Below are 15,562 nucleotides of genomic sequence, written 5' to 3' on the forward strand. Positions count from 1 at the left end.
ACAGGAAAATGTTAGATTTCCTCATTAGTACACTACTCTGAACAATAATAATTGGGATAATGCAGTCGAATGCTAGCAAAAAATGTAACCATCACAAACACGAATAGTTGATGACATGATCTGCTTTGTGTTTTTATTTGGTTCAGTTTGAGAGTTCTTGACTAAATTTGTGACAGAATCTTAGAAATCCTTTCTGGTATTTTAGGTTTCAACAACACACAACAGTTCACAGAGCCTAGAAAGTAGTGCTAAATGTTGGTATCACAACTGGTTTGAGAATCACATGAGGAGAAAAATCCTACACAGGTTAGATGTTTATTGACAAAACAAACAGGGACGGACAAACCCGTCTTACATTAACCTGCATGTAAAGCATTATTTAACTGGTCATGTGTTGAACAGGTTGAGGAATCCTGACCTGAGAGTCTCCAGTCTACAGTGTGGACTCCCCAGTCCAGCAGAGAGCAGCTTCACTCCTGAATCCTGCAGGTCGTTGTTACTCAGGTCTAGCTCTCTCAGACTAGAGGACTGGGAGCTGAGGACTGAGGCCAGAGCTTCACAGCTTCTCTCTGACAGCTGACAGACACTCAGCCTTAAAGGACATAAATAGATATGAAAATGTTATTCTCTTATATTTTAATGTCAATGTTTGTGTTTGTGTCTTTCAAATTGCTACTACTAATAATGATAACCCTAACACTAGACTGAGGGAAAGTAAAAAAAACGTGAAGATCTCAGCTTGCTCTCCGGCTCATTGGGAACTAAGAGCTCTACAGTGTAACTCATGGACAAAACTAGATCAGTGAAATCTTAATATTAATTCTCTAAGTGATAACCAGTAGAGAGATGCTAAAATTGGGGATATATGATCTCAAATTAACACTATTTAAAATCCTAGCTGCTCTACTCTGAACAAGCTGGAGATGTGACAGTGAATTATGGCAGTTCAGTAATCTAAATGACATATCAGAGCATGGATGATCTTTTCTAAATCCTTCATGTTCATGGCTGTGTATTTGAATTTGGATCAGAAGTGCTGGAAAATTCCCAAACTTTCTTTCCAGTGAAACAAATTGAAAATGCAGATGTGAAATGGCACTGAAATGCTAATATATAACTTGTATAACAGATTCGGGAATCCTGACATGAGAGAGACCGTTTTGAGAGCACAGACCTTAGTTTGGAGAAATGTGTAAAATCAATTGAGAGAAACTGTAAATGGATCTTACTTGAGAGTCTCCAGTCTACAGTGTGGACTCCCCAGTCCAGCAGAGAGCAGCTTCACTCCTGCATCCTGCAGGTTGTTGTTACTCAGGTCCAGCTCTCTCAGACTAGAGGACTGGGAGCTGAGAACTGAGGCCAGAGCTTCACAGCTTCTCTCTGACAGTTCACAGCCACTCAGCCTGAAGGAGCATTGGTGATAAAGACAAACAATAACTTTGACAATATTTTTTTGTCTACTGTATGCATATTAGGTTTAGTATATTGAATCTATCCAGTTTTTAATGCACCTACAAAGATTTATTGGAGGCTTTGACCACTGGCAGCAGCCTCAGAAGAGCCTCCTCTGAAGCAGAGTATTTCTTCAGGTCAAACACGTCCAGCTCTTATGACCTCTGATGACAGTAAGATGAAGACCAGAGCCGACCACTGAGCAGGGGAGAGTTCGTCTGTGGAGAGACTTCCTGAACTCAGGTACTGTTGGATCTCCTCTACTAGAGAATGGTCATTCAGCTCATTCAGACAGTGGAACAGATTGATGTTTCTCTCTGGAGAGGGATTCTCCCTGATCCTCTTCTTGATGTACTGGACTGTTTCCTGATTGGTCTGTGAGCTACTTCTTGTCTGTTTTAGCAGGCCTCGTAGAAGAATCTGATTGGCCTGCAGTGAAAGACCCAGGAGGAAGCGAAGGAACAAGTCCAGGTGTCCATTTGGACTCTGTAAGGCCTTGTCCACAGCACTCTGGTAGAGGTGTTTTAGTTTAGATTTGTCTTTTAGTGATGTAGACTGCCAGGATGTTGACTGTTGTTTTGACAGTAGATTGACACCAGAGTTGATGACGATGACATAAACAGCAGCCAGAAACTCCTGAATGCTCAGATGGACAAAGCAGAACACCTTGTCCTGGCCCAGCCCACCCTCCTCTTTAAAGATCTGTGTGAGCACTCCTGAGTACACTGAGGCTGCTCTGATATCAATGCCACACTCTGTCAGGTCGGCTTCATAGAAGATCAGGTTGCCTTTCTCCAGCTGCTCAAAAGCCAGTTTTCCCAGAGATAGGATCATCTTCCTGCTCTTTTTATTCCAGAGTGGATCTGTCTCAGCTCTCCCATGATACTTGACATTTCCCAGTTTGGACTGAACCACCAGGAAGTGGATGTACATCTCAGTCAGGGTCTTGGGCAGTTCTCCTCTCTCACTGGTTTTCAACACATGCTCCAGAACTGTAGCAGTGATCCAACAGAAGACTGGGATGTGGCACATTATGTGAAGGCTTCTTGACATCTTGATGTGTGAGATGATTCTGCTGGCCTGCTCCTCATCTCTGAATCTCTTCCTGAAGTACTCCTCCCTCTGTGGGTCAGTGAAGCCTCTCACCTCTGTCACCATGTCAACACACTCAGGAGGGATCTGATTGGCTGCAGCAGGTCGTGTGGTTATCCAGAGGCGAGCAGAGGGAAGCAGGTTCCCCTTGATGAGGTTTGTCAGCAGCACGTCCACTGAGGTTGACTCTGTCACATCAGTCAGGATCTCGTTGTTCTGGAAGTCGACACTCATCCAGACCGTCAAAGATGAACACAACCTGGAACTTGTCAAACCTGCAGATTCCTGCTTCTTTGGTCTCAATAAAGAAGTGATGAAGAAGTTCCACCAAGCTGTACTTTTTCCCTTTCAACAGATTCAGCTCTCGGAAAGTGAATGGAAATGTGAACTGTATATCCTGGTTGGCTTTGTCTTCAGCCCAGTCCAGAGTGAACTTCTGTGTTAAGACTGTTTTCCCAATGCCAGCCACTCCCTTTGTTATCAGTGTTCTGGTTGGTTTATCTCTTCCAGGTAAGGGTTTAAAGATGTCTTCACATCTGATTGGTGTTTCTGGTCTTGCTGGTTTCCTGGATGCTGTTTCAATCTGTCTGACCTCATGTTCATCATTGACCTCTCCACTCCCTCCCTCTGTGATGTAGAGCTCTGTGTAGATCTGATTCAGAAGTGTTGGGTTTCCTGCTTTAGCAGTCCCCTCAAACAAACACTGAAACTTCTCCTTCAGATTAGATTTGAGTTTACGTTGGCACCGAGGAGCAAGAGTTTCTGAATGAACAAACAACAACATCAATGACATCAATAAATGGATGTTAAATGTTAAATGTGATAAGTATGAATATTTTCTGGTAAATATGTTCATTTCACAACTCCATGGCATCCATTTAGCTCGTTACTGATGGGTGTAAAACGGGTCCAGACTGTGTGTGCAGCTAAATATGAAAGGCAACTTTTGGTGTGTTGTTTTTTTTTACCCCCACATTAACAAATCAATAATTTAACCAGATCATCCATGGGGATTGTCCTCATTTACCTTCCAATCTGGAATTGAAGATATGTAGTTTTAGAAATGTCTGTATTTACAGCAAACACTTGCTTTTTCCCTCCATTTCCCCTTTGCATCATGTTAAACCTGTTAAAAGCCTCTTACTGCTCTGCAGAGTCAGCCAGCTCCTCCTGCTTCATTCTCCTCAGGAGGTGCAGTGTGATCTGCAGAAAAGCCTCTCTGCTGCTCCTCCTCTGCTCTTCCTCCTCACTGTCCACCACCTCCTCATCCTCCCTCTGCCTCTCTAGGCATTCTGGGTAATCTGGACTCAGAACCCTCTGTAAGCTTTTCAGCTCGTTCTTCACGAAGGTGACGATCTTCTCCTCAAGCAGCTGCAACAGAATATTAAACTTTCATACTAAAATCTGGACACAAAATCAAATCCATCTTGCAGAGTCTGAAAGCCCAGTGATCTAAAGAGTGTAGCATGGAGACTATTATGGTCAGAATGGTTGTTTTTCAGTTTGTTTGTAGCTGAAGTAAAAGGTGTTGTACATTTACACACCATAAATATGGAGGCCACGTCTGTTTGATGCTCCTGGGCAGACTGACCACTGGGAACATCTGACCTCTGCTGGTGGACTCTGTGGAGAATACATGATGTATTAAGTCATGTAATGTCACACACACACACACACACACACACACAGGTTGTTAAAGGTGTTGTGTTCTGTCATGATGAACTCCACTGTAAATGCTGCTCTGATTATTGGATGTGATGTTTTGAAAGAGTAAACTCAATCAACAGAGTATGGAGGGCCAGACCAATAGGCCCTTTTCACATCTTCATGGTAACATCTTCCATGCTGAGAAACTGCTGCACCACTTCCTGTGGCAAGTTTCTTTTTGACAAACCAATCCAACAAAGACAACGTAATGGTTACTAGCACTAGATACATAATGTAACAAATTAAAAATTTTGGACAGGTTTTGGAGCAATTTAGTGAAGGCCATACCTGGCAACAGGAAGTTGTAATGCACCTGTTTCTCAATGCAGAAACATTGATGATCACTGATGATGATGATCACTGATGACTGTGATTCTGACAACAGCAAACACCTGTTTTATCTGAGTCTGGTCTCTCCTGCTGGACTGGGCTTCAACACAACAGAGACAGAGCTTTTACTCTGAATAATGATGCTGTAATGATTTCACTGCTGAGCTCTGAGATGGAGAACAGTCATGGACAGTTAGAGATCCTCATCTTACCTCTTAGCTTTGGTGTGGCTGTCATGTTCCCCAGACAGAGTGGTTTTAGATGGAGGGAGCCCCTCCTCTCTCTCCTCAGACTGACTCATAGTAGAGCGAACACCTTTAGTGCTGGCCTCAGCCCCCTCTCACCGCCGCATGCTGCCTCTCCTTCTTTTGTCTCTCTCTGTTTTCCCCTGTCATCATTGTTGCCCATGACTCTGTCAATGTTTGCCCGGCACCTATTGCACGCTAAGCCGTCCCGGGGGGGGGGATCCCTATATGCCTCAGCCCGCCCAAGGTTTCTTCCAAGTTTTCCCACTAAGGTTTTTCCTGGGAGTTTTTCCTTGTGTGCATTTAGGGTCTAAGGCTGGGGTGCCGGGTAGGTTAGGCTATATAGAATAGGCAGATTGTTTGTCTCGCTAAATCTGCTCCTTCCTACCTTGTGTTTTTCATTTTGCTTGTCCTACAAAATTTTGTTTACCACTGATTGTGTTTAGTTAGACCTAGCTAGACACATTCTCTGTAAAGTCCTCTGAGACATGCTTGTGATAAAGGGCTATATAAATAAATAAACTTGAACTTGAACTTGAACTTTACACAAACACACTGGGCTGATTCATGACAACAAGGTTTCCATCACAGGATATATTATATCAAGGGCTGTGATTCTTCCTGACAGTAACATATCACATACAGAGTGTATGTATGTCATTTAGAAAGGATTTTTAAACCTCTGGGACAATTGAGACATGGAGCAAAATGGGGTTGAGTGAAAGTCAGTGTATTTTAGTAATGACAAGGTAGTGATTTACTTACTTGGTGTATCAACAGTGGAAGAAATGCATTTCAGTCAAGCTGTCAGACTAGCTCTGAGACTTCCTGCATATTTCATCAATGAAATAAGTTGTGATTACAATAAAAAGTTGGTCAATGCATAGTCAAGTCAAGTTTATTTATATAGCACATTTCATATGCCAAGCATAGACTCAATGTGCTTAAGGATAAAAAGCAACAAATAGGCAAAGAACATAACAAAATGATGATAAGCATATCAAATAGATAGGCTACGTTCAAGACAGCACACAGTAATCACACACACACAGTTAACACGGTAGACTTCTCCACATCCTTTAGACTATAGACTAACCACATCCCTTTCAGCTAACCCAAGGCTTGTGAAAAAAGATAGGTTTAAGTATGCTTTTAAAAGAAGACACTGTTGTAGTAGACCTTAGTTTATACGGTAGAGAATTCCAGAGAGTGAGACCATGATAACTGAAGGCACCATAAGCTGATTTAGAATTTATTCTGGGTATAGTTAGGAGACCTTTGCTTGATGATCTAAGGGATCTGTCCGGTGTGTACTCAGTGAGCATGTCAGCAATGTAAGAAGGTGCTGAGCCATTCATAGATTTAAAAACAAGAAGGAGAATTTTAAAATCAATTCTTTGCTTTACTGGGAGCCAATCAAGAAAAGTTAAAATAGGAGTGATATGTTCAGACTTTTTAGTTTTAGTTAATACTCTGGCTGCAGTGTTCTGAATGAACTGGAGTTTATTTATAGCCTGCTTTGTCAGTCAAGCAAAAAGTGCATTACAATAATCAAGTCTAATTACACAAAGCTTTTTTATAGACATTTTTATAAAGACATTTTAAATCCCAATGCATGAATTAAAAACAGGCTCCCCGAAGATTAAGACTTGCAGAAAGAATGAAATAAAATAGGTCAAAACAAGTGATATGAAAGCCTGTCTGTATAAATGTGTTTTCTGATCTGATCTATGAAGGTGACTTTACCAGCCTGCGCTCCTCAGACAGGACCTTCCAAAGGCCAGGAGCCTGGACGGTAAAAAGGCCCTGTGACCTTTGACCTTTAGACAAGACAGAGCAGAGGTACTAACATAACTATACCTAACATAACTAAATCATGTCACCTAGAAGTTCTCAGTAGTGGGGGGATTAGAGGAGGAAAGGAGAGAATCTCAACTGTTCATGCATTTTTTATTTTTTTTTGGTGAATTACTGTCTGATACAGTAAGCCTAGATACATCTCACACGTGACTAGTGGTGTGTTTGTCCTCCATAGTATGGAGCTTTTTTCCTATCTTTAATCAAGAGCGTGGTCTTTCAATTTGAGAGCATGATTTATTGATTTCACGTTCAGATTTTGTAATGCTTTCCCTCAAACCCTGCCTTCGCACGTACTATTTTATGTAGCTATTATAGTAAACGAAAAAGTACAGGCGCTGGTATATACATTAACTGTCCTTTTATTCCAAAAGTCGTATTTAATAAAGCCCCGGAGGGCGGGAGTGGATGAACCCGGTTAAACAGTAACCGCCCGTACGGGACGCTCTAAGAAGTAAAGCGAACGCACCCGCAACGAGGCAGGGATCATTTCATTGGTCAACACTACACCTGGCATTCTATTGGTTGGGGAATTTTGACAGGGTTGTTGCACAAAAAATCCGAGAGCAGAGCAGAAATCCGAGAGCAGACGTTTCACGAGCACACAGAAGCAGCCTGAGTGCGAGGAGAAGGGCTGAAGCTGGAGCGCAGGAAATCTGTGTGCAAGCAACATTATATCTGAGTGCAAGCATACAGTTTGAGCAGAAGCAGAGCAAATCTAAGTGCAAGCAGGAGATATTTGAGTGCGAGGGCAGGGTTTGAGGGAAAGCATTACAAAATCTGAACGTGAAATCAATAAATCATGCTCTCAAATTGAAAGACCACGCTCTTGATTAAAGATAGGAAAAAAGCTCCATACCATAGCAGCACAAGGACAGTGATGAAGCTTTTAGTGAATTTAGCATGTAGACAGCTTTCTCACTGAGTGCGTTTACCTGCTATATGCCATATAGTCCAGTATTAAACCTGCAATAAGCGATTTCAGACCCTATAACCAATCCTGAAACTAACGTGTGCTATGTGACAATGTATTTGTATGTGTCAATGTATTTCATTGAGACATCAATGTGACAAAACCCCAAATGTGTGTTCCTTTGCCTTATGTCACGTTGAGGAGGAAGCCAAATTTTTCACAAAGGAATATCCTTTCACAGCTGGTTTATGGACTGCCAAAAATCCATAAATCAGTAACAGACCATCCCTTCCACCCATCATTTCTGGTAAAGGATCATTGACTGAAAACATTTCTAGATTTGTAGACCACATCCAACTGCTAGTCAAGGGGTTACTGTCCTATATCAAGGACACAACAGATTTTCTGCTAAAGATTAACTCTCTCCAAGTTATAGCAGACAGTGATTGGTTGGTAACTCTCAATGTAACTTCTCTTTACACTATTACTCATGCCAAATAACCCCCATGTTAAAACTAAGTGGAATATTGCCATAAGTCCATGGTAATGAAACAATGGTACAGCTTATCCACAGACAGAACACTGAACAACGTATTTCAACACCCTCCATTATTTACTTACAAAAGAGCCACAAATCTAAGGGAACATTTAGTAAAAGCAGACATACATTAATTTAGCTCTGATACATTTATTACAGGAAATTTTCCATGCAGATCTTGCACTTTCTGCAATAACATGGTGAAAACCAACAGGTTTACCAATTAGCATACCGGTAAAAAAATACAAGATCAAATCACTCATCACATGCAACACCACCAATGTTATATATCTTTTATTTTGTAAATGTAACAAATGCAATGTCGGTCAAACCTCGTGGAAGCCGAAAGTCAGACTTAAAGCAATATTCCACTTAGTTTTAACATGGGGGTTATTTGGCACTTCACCGCCATGAGAACCAGAATATAAACTACTCACCAAGATCAGATGCAGTTGGACGAGTTTGTAGTTTGTTTCAGATTCTTACTTCCCATTCATTTGAATGAGGCCATGAAAATAGCCTGAAAACTGACATTTAACATGTTGGTGAACAGATTCAACAACAGATCCTGCTGCTGTGACTTTCAACTGACATTTGGACCAACGTTTTAGAACAAAATTTTGCCAAACAGCATTGTTTTTGATAGAAGAGAACATAGCGGAGGGATACCATTTAGGAAAGATAGTTCCTGTTTGGGAGACCGGATCTACTTTTATTTTTATAAAGGCTAATTTTAGTGTAAACCAAGAATAGAAATGCAAAATGAGGACAGACCCATGACTGCGTCATCGTCTTAAAAGCGGGATCTGTTGTTGAATCTGTTCACCAGCATGTTAAATGTCAGTTTTCAGGATATTTTCGGGGCTCATTCAAATGAATGGGAAGTAAAAATCTGAACGCTACAAACTCGTCCAGCTGCATCTGATGTTGGTGATTAGTTTATATTCTGGTTTTCATGGCAGTCAACTGCCGAAAAACCCCCATGTTAAAACTAAGTGGAATATTGCTTTAACGAACATAGGAGTATTATCAGAAGAGACATCACTTCCCCAGTTGCCTGAAATTTTTTTAAACCAAAGACATAAACTGGAGGACTTGAAATGTATTGGGATTGAAAAAGTAAAGTTGAATCACAAGGGGGTAACCATGAAAATGCTTTATTCATATTCTATCCCTTGCTGCTCACTTCTTACAACACGGACACTCCACCACAGACATCAGGTTCTGGGCCATCGAGACCATCACACTTGCCAGAAGAGGTGGTGACTTGGATCGCTGCCTCTTGCAGTCAGAGACTAGATGGATTTTTAACCTGCGCACTGTCTCCCCTGATGGACTGAATGAAGAACTGGACATTTGTTTTATTTGACCTTTGCATTCATGTTTATATGTATGCATAATGTATATAGTTTAGTTGGCTTGGTATAATCTGGATTTACTATACAATTACTATATCCTAGTGGTTTGAATAAGGAATGCAATTTGACAGGATTTTTATAAGGGTATATGTGATACGGCTTCTGTAATGAACATGGTGATGCTTAAACTTAGTGGCTATTGGGATGTCTGATTTATGAACAGCTGTACGCCTGATGTTTCCAGATACGCCATAGTTTAATAGTTTTCTTGATATTTTGTACACAATGTAATGCAATGTAGGCTACATAGCATGAATGACCCCTGGTGTCAACATCAGGAATCACATGTTAAATCATGTATTTCAAAATTAATTCCTTCACACAATGATCCTTGATGTTAGGATTAGATCATGCATGTTTAAATGGTTTAGAGTATTTTGAAAGTTGTTTTCTGCATATATGAAATACTTTGGAGCGTCTTATTTTGTTGATTCTATGTTGTAACAAGATCATCTGGATGTTACTGACACTTTCAGCCTGGGTGTAATTTGTTCCATTTAGGCCCAGCGTTATGCTTTGAGGAAAAAAATAAATAAAAAACACAGATTGAGAATAACTGGATGTAGTTTTGGCACAATATCTTTATCTCTTGGCAAATGCAGGGTGAGAGAACATAAATTAAGGCTTCAGCCTCCAGTTCCATGGCCGACATCAGGGCCTGTTCAACTCGCCCTCTCATCTGGAAGGACAAACAAGACATGTTGATGGTGTGTTTTCTGTATAGAGCTTTTTCATGCATTTTCTCCACAGACATAAAAAAAAAATGAAAACGAACAAGGATGCAAGAGTGTACGTATAAACATTATGTAAAAAGAGGGATTCAACTACTCATCACATACAGCATTACGAGTGATGTCATTCCCTTTCTCTCATTTCAACAGTGATAGTAGAATCTAAGAATAGTGATACTGATTTGTAATGATTTTCTCCTCATCCCTTTATACATTTAAATAAGAGAACAAACAAAAACCAAATATGTAATATTCGTAGTGTACACAACTAAGCATCAGGCACTTCCGGGTCCTTTTTGACGGCCAACTTGTCAAATTTGAAAGTATCCAAGACCATCTATGTTTGTGATGGGGGTCGGGCAACAACAAAAAAAAAAAAATATATATATATATATATATATATGTTGCGTTTTGGGAGCAAACAGCAGTTTTCCAGAGGCAACAGATTGTGATTCTTTTAGTTTGGAAAGTTAGTGCACAAAAAAAGGCCTGGGTGAAAAGATTAAAGTGAGAAGAGGACCTGGAGCAATAAAGTGCTGCTGCTGGCATGATATGTTTGAGAAGAGGCTGATTTACGTTGGAATTGGGAAAGACTGGCAACTATCAAATAACCATTGGAGAAAAACAGTTTTCTGACTAAGTATCTTCCACACAGATCATAGCAAATAGTATGGAAGCCCTGAAAGGCAAGATTAACCTTTCCTACGGCGCAGCCAAGGGCATCACAAGGCAGCTTCAGGTCAGGCAGTCAGTCATCTGTTGCTTCGTCAGATGGCCTCTAGAGGGCGTCTTTGACTGCGAGATGCAGCGTTTCCTATACAGAGGCACAAAAAGTTGGTCATTGTATAGAAATGGATCTAAATCGATCTCTAATGCGCCTGATGTGTGCATCATGTCATGTCTGTAATTTGGAGATGTACAGACAGTAGACCAGCAGCATTGAACTCAATCCACAGAGTCTCCCGGTGTGAAAACAAAAGTGAAACTTAACATTCCACAATTTGCTCCAAACTCGCCTGTGCTAGTAACGGGATTTGTAAACAGTAACATGTCTTCTGCTGCCCTACCTCATTATCTTGTGGTGTTTAAGTAACGTTAGTGGAATTAGGTCATTTAACCGTGTCACAGTGCTTCAGTGCATAGAATTGAACACACGCACCGTGGGTCTGTACAGGATCTGTGCTTGCTTTTTTTGTGGCCCATTTCCAAGTTTCTCAATTATAACTTGTTTGGATGACTTGGTAACTTGTTCGGACGAAGAAGAATAAAGAAGCCTGAAGTGCCTGATGTGTAGTTGTTTACACAACGTGAATATCATATAGTCGTTTCACAAACTGGAAATGTTGAAATAGCATATTGCCAGTCCACTGACAAAGAAACTCTTGGTGGATAAAGAGTCTGTGTGTGCGTTATGAATAATGACAGGATTATGTTAGGCCTGCAGTATGATAAAATAGTCGTCATTACCACAGTGGTAGAGTGTGTTCAGTCTCTGTATATCTAGCAGGCTGAGGTGTTTTCTCTGACCCATCTGCACTCCATCCTGCTTGGACAAGATGGTCGGACTGGTGTCTGCAGTGAAGAAATACCTGCAAGAGAAAGAAAAAGAACAAGTTGCTAGACTCACGCTAATGGCATCGCTATATTCCATGGCTTTGTTGCATACTGACTGGCAAAGGAATTCTGAGGTCTGCTACTCAGAAATAGTACTTTTCTCATCTAATCATTAAATCACATTATCCCTTCTGCTTTTCAAAAATCATGTTTACAAAGTGCTTTACAAAGATTCCTAAAAATTAAATAAAAATTTGTCAACAAATTAATGAATAATAATGACAAAAAAAAGAATGTAAGATTTCTTAAGAGAAAGCAAGTATATAAAAAATGGGTTTTATGAAGGCATTAAAAGCATTTAATTAGCTAGCCTAAACTGCTGGTGCAGGTAAATAATGATAAATATTAGCTGACACTAAAGAAAAAAATTAAATAAAAAAAATAAATTAAAATGGGTTAGGACTTACTTCCCATAATGCATTATGGAGTCAAGGTCATACGGTAGGTTTAGAGTGTTCCCATGTTTCATCTTGAAGTTCTTCTGTCTCCCTTTTGAAAGAATAACATATTCAAATGAGCTAATATTTCATAAAAATGTGTGAATTTGCATATCACACTGCTTTTCCATCTATTAGAATTAAGTCAGAGTGCATTTTCCTGTTTCAATCTGATGAAGTACTGTAATATACAGAGGGATTTTTTTGAGGCAAGGTAAAAATTTAAGTGTTAAACAAAAAAAAAAAAATCAGATTTTTGCCATTTTTTCATGTAATACCTCACATAAAAAAGAAGATAGATATTAAAAAGTCTCTAAATTACCAGTTATTTTAGCTTTTCAAATTTGTTGGCCATATCTACGTTTTGAAAAGAAAGTGTTTTGCATACAGTGAATAGACCCATGTCATTTTGAGAAAATGGGTGGGAGGTTTTTAGCTCATTTTGTGCAAGGTGTACTTGACTCCGATATAAAACAAAACATATAACTTAACTATTTATAGCCATTTATAATGATTGTTTTGTATATTTAACGAAACTGCAGTAGTTCTACAAGCAAAATGTAATATCTCAAAACCGACCAATCAAGTCAAAATTGTCATTTTCTCCTTTGGTGCCTCACCTTAAAATGGTTCAGACTGAACTCCCAGTCAACTGAAGTGTTTACCTGACTTGATACTCTGCCACTGCACAGTGATGTATTGGTCCCGATCCATGCGTGTGTGTTCATGATGCAGGCCCAGAGCATGGACGACCTCATGGCACAGGTTCCCCACACTGCAGGAGCGCGCAAAGTACACCGGCTGGCCCCCTCCTTGACAACCAACATAGGAGGCACACCTGAGTGAGTGAGTGAGTGAGTGAGTGAGTGAGTGAGTGAGTGAGTGAGTGAGTGAGTGAGTGAGTGAGAAAAGAAAAAAGACAGAAGAAAGAAAGAAAAAGAGGAAAGAATTTAAAAAACAAAAAACCCACACATTTCTCAAGTGAGAGAGCGACACACTACAGCACTTTAGGCTGATAAGACAGGTGTATTTTTACGTAAAAACCTTGCCTAGTGCAACTTTAACATGAAAATATCCCAGCAGCGAACAGCTCACCCTCTGCCGTTCACGAACCGCAGGTAGTTGAGTTCTATGGTGTGTTTATGGAAGCGTATGCATGTGTGATCTGATATCATCTTGAGGGCAGCTAGGATGTCCGCCTCTCTATCAGCTGTTGGGGTAAAAGCACAGAAACTGTTGTCCGTCTACACTCTAGTCACATGTTAGGAAGGACTGGTTACAACTACACAACTCACCCAGTTGATCTTCGACAGTGTAAGGTATGGAGACATCCAACCATAGGTTCTCCACAGCATTCCTGTCCTCCTATGAGTTAAGACAGCAAAACATCTAAATGTTACGACTACTGCCCATGGTCTTACAGTCCCATATAATACACCGTAAAAATGCCCATCTTAACAAGTCATTTAGTCTCTTACAGAGGTGTGACCAAGTCAACTTTGCTCAAGTCCCAAGTCAGTCTCAAGTCTTGAGGCAGTCTCAGTCAAGTCCTAAGTCTAAATGTAGATTAGCAAGTCAAGTCCATGTCATTAATGTCAAGTCTCAAGTCTATATGTAGAAGAGCAATATCTATGACTTCTCAATGCAATATGGTTTTAATAGGATAAAAACTTGGTAAGAGCATCATGAGTTTGATTTCTATAATCAGTTTCAACTTCAATAAATTCAATCATTCCATACAAATTCAGAAAACACAATTTAAATTCAGTCGTCTGGTGGAACAAATCTCATCACTTTCAATCCAATTCATTCACACAAACACAAGATCTCAAGTCAAGACTTTAGAAACCTTTTCAAGTCATCAAAGTACAAGTCAAAGTCAAGTCCCAAGTCACCAGAACCCAAGTCAAGTCTCAAGTCTTCTCTTCATGTATCAAGTCAAGTCTCAAGCAATTAAAACTGTGACTTGAGCCTGATTCGAGTCCAAGTCATGTGACTCAAGTCCCCACCTCTGGTCTCTTAATTTTTTTTTATACTCTTGGGGAAAAAACATCTGCCAGTGATGTGAGAATTTTCCAGTGCAAATCAACTTTGAACAACAATTCTCTTGAATGAAGTAACTTAAAAGTGGGCAACTCTGGACACACTCTCTGGTGTGATTTCCAGTCTTTTAGAGCAAACATTTTCAGAGTTTCCTGCTATAAGGCAAGTGATGTGAAATCATACTGTACATATTTGCTGTATATGAAATTTCATAGCAAGTGTCTCCTGATTTGGCCAGTGATCTGCCTTATTTCAAGATATTGCCACTTGTTTTAAAAAAAAATCTCAAAATTAGGTTCGAAACAAGTGAAAATATCTCAGCACATTGGCAGTTTTCCCCATTGCGTTTAAGGAAAACAGTAGACTAGACTTATTAAGTTGGACATTTCTTTTTTTTCCAATATACAAAGTGTATCTTTTTTGCATCCAGCTGGAAAGAAACATGCTTTCTCCATCTTACCGGCATCAAAATGTCTCCCTCTTGGACAATCATGTCTTCCTCCAGCTCTATGACAGTCAAACATGTTAGTAACAACAGGGACATTTTGGAACTCAAATGCAGATACAAGATTTTAGAGATGTGATTACATCATGTAAAAGGCCTTTTTGCATGTTCTGCATGTATAAAATAAACAAAAGCTTTACCTTCCAAGGTTTCAGCACTGGCTGTCTGCGTCACATCAATCTTAGACACAACGGTGCCTGTGGGAATTTGAGCAGTTTGTTCTTTATATTGTTACAAAAATGAAACACAAAATAAATTCAAGTCTTTAAGCCAACGAGACACAGACCTATGGCAGGCGTAGTAGCGTTCTGGGTTTCGTTTATGGGAGCTCCACTGACTGAAATGAAGAAAACCATGTAATAATCATCCCTGTTCAGCAGAAGATTCAGATTATGAATGCTTGAATCTCTACCTTGGGAAATGCAGATGAAGACCAGGAGCCACATGATGTTATATCAACAACTTCAACAGAGCAAAAGGTTAAAAAAAAGAACACAGATGGTTGGATTTACTGCCTTTTTGACAGAGATCTGCCAACTAAAACACCATCAAACCGGCATCACAGCAACAGGTGTGATCACTTACGTTAATTTTAACCTTCCAGCTTCAGACTGAGCAATAGAGGGCATTGTACAATAGTTAGTTCCGGTCGACTAATTTAATTGGACAAGAGGCATTCC

General features: G+C 40.1%; 2 protein-coding genes across 2 annotated transcripts; both read right to left on the reverse strand.

The window, feature by feature from the left end:
* Window positions 1–434: 434 nt before the first annotated feature.
* LOC139920518 (NLR family CARD domain-containing protein 3-like) lies at window positions 435–2,484 on the reverse strand. The gene is made up of 3 exons (XM_071910542.2): window positions 1,516–2,484; window positions 1,230–1,403; window positions 435–592 (listed from the first exon to the last, which is right to left on the reverse strand). Exon 1 carries the CDS (start codon window positions 2,482–2,484, stop codon window positions 1,591–1,593), a length of 894 nt encoding a protein of 297 aa, XP_071766643.2. The 3' UTR covers window positions 435–592; window positions 1,230–1,403; window positions 1,516–1,590.
* A 9,231-nt stretch (window positions 2,485–11,715) lies between these two features.
* LOC139920519 (hatching enzyme 1.2-like) lies at window positions 11,716–15,328 on the reverse strand. Its single transcript, XM_078290065.1, has 8 exons — window positions 15,295–15,328; window positions 15,023–15,079; window positions 14,838–14,884; window positions 13,630–13,699; window positions 13,430–13,544; window positions 13,000–13,172; window positions 12,305–12,386; window positions 11,716–11,872 (listed from the first exon to the last, which is right to left on the reverse strand). Exons 1-8 carry the CDS (start codon window positions 15,326–15,328, stop codon window positions 11,716–11,718), a joined length of 735 nt encoding a protein of 244 aa, XP_078146191.1.
* Between the last annotated feature and the right edge of the window lie 234 nt (window positions 15,329–15,562).

Source organism: Centroberyx gerrardi, chromosome 18, assembly GCF_048128805.1.
Source record: "Centroberyx gerrardi isolate f3 chromosome 18, fCenGer3.hap1.cur.20231027, whole genome shotgun sequence".
In the NCBI taxonomy this organism is placed as follows: Eukaryota; Metazoa; Chordata; class Actinopteri; order Beryciformes; family Berycidae; genus Centroberyx; species Centroberyx gerrardi.